This window comes from Salvelinus fontinalis, chromosome 41 (genome assembly GCF_029448725.1).
Source record: "Salvelinus fontinalis isolate EN_2023a chromosome 41, ASM2944872v1, whole genome shotgun sequence".
Lineage (NCBI taxonomy): Eukaryota > Metazoa > Chordata > Actinopteri > Salmoniformes > Salmonidae > Salvelinus > Salvelinus fontinalis.
The window spans coordinates 6,789,838-6,795,837 of record NC_074705.1 but is presented as its reverse complement, the minus strand read 5'-3'; the positions used below and the strand labels follow the sequence as shown (position 1 = coordinate 6,795,837).

Below are 6,000 nucleotides of genomic sequence, written 5' to 3'. Positions count from 1 at the left end.
AGTTATAAACTGCCGAATGTGTCACAGGCGGAAAAAAATGACATATTTATTCATACTTATGACCGTTGTCATCTGCATCCTAATAAGCAATTTGAATATCCTATTGAAGCGCATGTGCCAGGTTTCCTACAGCACGCGGGTAGTTGTATAGAGCACGTATCCATACGATCAAAAGGACAACAACACAAAGCAGTATTGTGTATCATTAGCACTGCGCCTCCTCCGACGCTTCTCAAGGTTACCTAATTGACAGGCTATCCCCATCCACTGTGGGAATGATATTACGCATTAGTTGTGCGTTTCATGTTGAAGGACTCAGTCACTGCATATTCACACACACAGCTAAGGATGTTATTATCATCAAGTCAAGACGAGTCATTATGTCTAGTATATTGATATATAAATACACTTTATTAACATATAATATTATTTACCCCCCGCCCTTTGTGTTTCAGGCAAGAGAGCGACAGAGAGAGCACGGGAACGCATAACGGCTGTTCTATTCCGTTGGAGACAGAGAGGGTTGCGATTATTCCTGAGATGAGCCTGGGCGTTCAACTGAATTTAAATTAGGTGTCCACGAGCACCACCGTTTTCTACACGGGAAAGGAGAGCGAGAGAGAGAAAAGGGAATTTAAATCGGTGAACTAGAATGACTTCTACATTCCACGATGAACGGAACTGTGTGTTTAATCCTGAATGGTAGAAATCACCCATTTTGTGTTGAAGAAATCAACAGGTCGGAGTCGGAAGCGTAAAAAAAAAATCCCTCGAAATTAAAAAACCCTCTCACCGAAGGATGTATCTTTCTATTTTATTTTTCCTTCTCCTTTGGGCTCAAGCCCTGGCTTTGAAAAACTTGAATTATTCCGTTAACGAAGAACAAGGACCGGGGACGGTTATAGGCAACATCGCCAAAGACGCTAAACTCGGTCTCGGGCAAGGGGGACAAGGGAAAAAGTCCAACTTCAGGGTTTTGGAGAATTCAGCACCACATCTCATCGATGTGGACCCTGAGAGCGGGCTGCTCTACACTAAGCAACGCATCGACAGGGAAACACTGTGTCGGCGGAACCCCAAATGTCAACTCTCCATGGAGGTATTTGCTAACGACAAAGAGATCTGCATGATTAAAGTAGATATAGTCGACATCAACGACAACTCGCCCACGTTCCCTTCCGATCAGATTGATATTGACATTTCTGAGAACGCTGCCCCGGGCACCCGTTTCCCGCTGACTAGTGCTCATGACCCGGACGCTGGAGAAAACGGGCTAAAAACCTATCAGATCACACGAGACGACTACAATCTGTTTTCTCTGGATGTAAAATCCCGCGGGGACGGAACAAAATTTCCCGAGTTAGTTATCCAACGGCCGTTAGACCGGGAGGAACGCAACCATCACACCCTCATCCTAACCGCTACGGACGGCGGGGAGTATCCCAGATCAGGAACCATGCAGATTAATGTGAAAGTTATTGACTCTAACGACAACAGCCCTGTGTTTGAACAGCCCTCGTATGTCGTAGATATCCCAGAAAACTCTCCACCTGGGAAAGTATTGATCGATTTAAACGCCACAGACCCAGACGAGGGTTCCAATGGGCAGGTCGTGTATTCATTCAGCGGTTACGCGCCCGACAGAATCAGAGAACTCTTCTCTATAGATTCTAGAACGGGAGTCATAAAAATCCAAGGAGAGATTGACTATGAGGAGAACTCTATTATAGAAATAGATGTTCAGGCTAAGGATTTAGGCCCTAACCCCATCCCAGGCCACTGTAAAGTAACTGTGAATGTGATTGACAGGAATGACAACTGGCCCTCCATAGGGTTTGTGTCTGTGAGGCAGGGGGCCATTAGTGAGGCCGCCCCGCCAGGCACCGTCATCGCCCTGGTCAGAGTCACGGATAAAGACTCTGGCAGGAACGGGAAGCTCCAGTGTAGAGTCTTGGGGAACGTTCCGTTCAAACTAGAGGAGAACTACGACAACTTCTACACCGTGGTGACGGACAGGCCTCTGGACAGAGAACAGCAGGACGAGTACAACGTCACCATCGTCGCCAAGGACAACGGCACGCCGCCCCTTAACTCCACCAAGTCGTTCACGGTGAAGATTCTAGATGAGAACGATAATGTTCCGCGCTTCACCAAAGCCGTGTATCTGCTCCAGGTGCCGGAGAACAACATCCCCGGGGAGTATCTGGGTTCCGTCCTCGCTCTAGACCCGGACCTGGGCCAGAACGGAACCGTGTTCTACTCCATCCTCAACTCCAACGTGAGCGGAGGAGACGTCAACACCTTCGTGAACGTGAACGCGGCCAACGGGGCGATCTACGCCGTGAGGTCATTCAACTACGAACAAATCAAATTCTTTGATTTTAAGGTTTTAGCGAAGGATGCTGGGTCTCCCCACCTGGAGAGCAACAGCACGGTCAGGGTCAGCGTCTTAGACGTTAACGACAATATCCCCGTCATCGTTCTCCCGCTGCTCCTGAACGACACGGCAGAGATCCACGTGCCACGGAACGTCGGCGTAGGTTACATCGTCACCACGGTGAGGGCGGTCGACAACGATTACGGCGAGAGCGGGCGGTTGACCTACGAGATCTCTGACGGTAACGAGGAGCGTCTGTTCGAGATGGACCCGGTGACGGGCGAGGTGCGGACCGCTCACCCCTTCTGGGAGGACGTCAGCCCCATGGTGGAGCTGATCATCAGGGTGATGGACCACGGGAAGCCCACCCTCACCACCGCCGCACGCCTCATCGTCAAGGCCTACAGCGGGCCGCTGCCGGGCGGGGAGCCCCACATCAACGAAGAGCATCACAACTGGGACACCTCGCTCCCTCTCATCGTCACCTTATCCATCATCTCTACCATGCTGCTGGCTGCCATGGTAACCATCGCCGTGAAGTGCAAACGGGAGAACAAGGAGATCAGGACGTACAACTGCCGCATCGCGGAGTACTCTCACCCACAGCTGGGCAAAGGCAAGAAGAAGAAGATCAACAAGAATGACATCATGCTAGTTCAGAGCGAGGTGGAGGAACGGGACGCCATGAACGTCATGAACGTGGTGAGCTCACCATCGCTCGCCACCTCCCCCATGTATTTCGATTACCAGACGCGGCTGCCGCTGAGCTCGCCCAGGTCGGAGGTCATGTACCTCAAGCCCACGGCCAGCAACCTGTTGGTGCCCCAGGGACAGGGACACGGCGTCGGCTGTCACACGTCCTTCACTGGCCCGGTGACTAACACCACAGATACCCCCAGTAACAGGATGTCCATTATACAGGTAGGAACAAGATACCATTAAACTAGGTCTTTATTGATTTATGTATACCTTATTTATTTAGGTTACCAGGGAAGTCACATTAAGATTGAAATTCCTTCTTGTGGAATGTCTTTACATGTGTCTGACACAGCAAACAGACAGACAGCAGGACAGCAGTTGGTCTAAACAACAGCATTGTGATTATCCACCATATTCCTTCCTCCTGCCCTCATCCATCTCCCCTGCCTTCCTCCTGCCCTCATCCATCTCCTCTGCCTTCCTCCTGCCCTCATCCATCTCCTCTGCCTTCCTCCTGCCCTCATCCATCTCCTCTGCCTTCCTCCTGCCCTCATCCATCTCCCCTGCCTTCCTCCTGCCCTCATCCATCTCCTCTGCCTTCCTCCTGCCCTCATCCATCTCCTCTGCCTTCCTCCTGCCCTCATCCATCTCCTCTGCCTTCCTCCTGCCCTCATCCATCTCCTCTGCCTTCCTCCTGCCCTCATCCATCTCCTCTGCCTTCCTCCTGCCCTCATCCATCTCCTCTGCCTTCCTCCTGCCCTCATCCATCTCCTCTGCCTTCCTCCTGCCCTCATCCATCTCCTCTGCCTTCCTCCTGCCCTCATCCATCTCCTCTGCCTTCCTCCTGCCCTCATCCACCTCCTCTGCCTTCCTCCTGCCCTCATCCATCTCCTCTGCCTTCCTCCTGCCCTCATCCATCTCCTCTGCCTTCATCCTGCCCTCATCCATCTCCTCTGCCTTCCTGCCCTCATCCATCTCCTCTGCCTTCCTCCTGCCCTCATCCATCTCCTCTGCCTTCCTCCTGCCCTCATCCATCTCCTCTGCCTTCCCCCTGCCCTCATCCATCTCCTCTGCCTTCATCCTGCCCTCATCCATCTCCTCTGCCTTCCTCCTGCCCTCATCCATTTCCTCTGCCTTCCTCCTGCCCTCATCCATCTCCTCTGCCTTCCCCCTGCCCTCATCCATCTCCTCTGTCTTCCTCCTGCCCTCATCCATCTCCTCTGCCTTCCTCCTGCCCTCATCCATCTCCTCTGCCTTCCTCCTGCCCTCATCCATCTCCTCTGCCTTCCTCCTGCCCTCATCCATCTCCTCTGCCTTCCCCCTGCCCTCATCCATCTCCTCTGCCTTCCTCCTGCCCTCATCCATCTCCTCTGCCTTCATCCTGCCCTCATCCATCTCCTCTGCCTTCCTCCTGCCCTCATCCATCTCCTCTGCCTTCCTCCTACCCTCATCCATCTCCTTTGCTTTAGATCTTTCCCTCTCTACTTAATGGACTGATGTGCTGGAGTGTAGGTATAGTGTAACACGAGTGAGAGGGAGATAGAGTTGGAGATATGGAAAGAGAGAGGGAGAGAGAGAGAGAGTAAGAGAGTGAGAGAATGAGAGAGGAGAGAGTGTGAGAGAGAGAGAGAGTTGGATATATGGAAAGAGAGAGAGGGACAGAGTAAGAGAGAGAGAGAGAGGTGGGGTGCATGGCGACAGGCAGGTCATGCTGCACACCATGGAGAGAGAGAGAGAGAGAGAGAGAGAGAGAGAGAGAGGTGGGGTGCATGGCGACAGGCAGGTCATGCTTCACACCGTAGAGAGAGAGAGAGAGAGGTGGGGTGCATGGCGACAGGCAGGTCCTGCTGCACACCGTGGAGAGAGAGAGAGAGAGTGGAGCCGGTGACATCATGACAAATCGATTACGTTTAATATTTAGGAAGATGTATTATGTCTTGAAATCCACGCCAGACCTCTTCAATCAGACGTCACCCCACGGCCGTTTTATTGCAGAATTACAGTTTAATGCATTCAGTTACTTTACTGACTATATATTACATTTGATTGTTTTGACAATATCCCAATGTTATTGTTGCACTAGTTGTCTGTGTCTTGTACCAAAACTGCAGTATTTCTCCTTCATAGCTTGTTCTTCGTCTTCTTTTTACCTCGGCAGCCAATGTGTTTTCTCATCCTCTCTCTTGTCCCTCTGCAGCAGTATTACCCAATATTACCCATAGTCTTCAATATTACCCACAGTCTTCAATATTACCCATAGTCTTCAATATTACCCACAGTCTTCAATATTACCCATAGTCTTCAATATTACCCACAGTCTTCAATATTACCCATAGTGTTCCATAATGGTGAGCAATATGTTTTGGAACATCAAATTGCAAATCAAAAAAACAAAACACAGTTTAGACATTTTAAATACATGTAGAATAGTACAGAATGGCAATATGTGATGGAGATCTGATGGAGAGGGAATGTTTTAAACAGGACAACATGTCAGAGCTTCTCAACATCACCTCGTATGTGATGGAGATCTGATGGAGAGGGAATGTTTTAAACAGGACAACATGTCAGAGCTTCTCAACATCACACTGGTTATGAACATGTTGACGGAGACCTACTCTATAGATATTTCATCTATCTTTTTTTTATATCACAAATCATGCTCCAATACTGATGGTTCAAAGGTCATGGTGCCATGATGATAATGTCCTCTAAAACATCCTGTTTTTACACGTAATGAAAGGGGGTCGACATTTTATTTTACTAGGCAAGTCAGTTAATCGGTTAAGAACATTTTATTATATACAGTGACGGCCTAGGGACAGTGGGTTTAACTGCCTTGTTCAGGGGTAGAACGACAGATTTGAACCTTGTCAGCTCGAGGATTTGATCCAGCAACCTTTCGGATTACTGGCCCAACGCTC

The 6,000-nt window shown here is 49.9% G+C and overlaps 1 protein-coding gene across 1 annotated transcript in view; it reads left to right on the top strand.

The window, feature by feature from the left end:
* Positions 1 to 6,000, top strand: part of LOC129840629 (protocadherin-17-like) — a gene marked incomplete at its 3' end in the record, with an annotated part of 82,068 nt that overhangs the window by 1,130 nt on the left and 74,938 nt on the right. Inside the window, 1 exon segment of the mRNA XM_055908640.1 lies at positions 456 to 3,298. Within this exon segment, the coding sequence (XP_055764615.1) occupies positions 800 to 3,298 (2,499 nt within the window).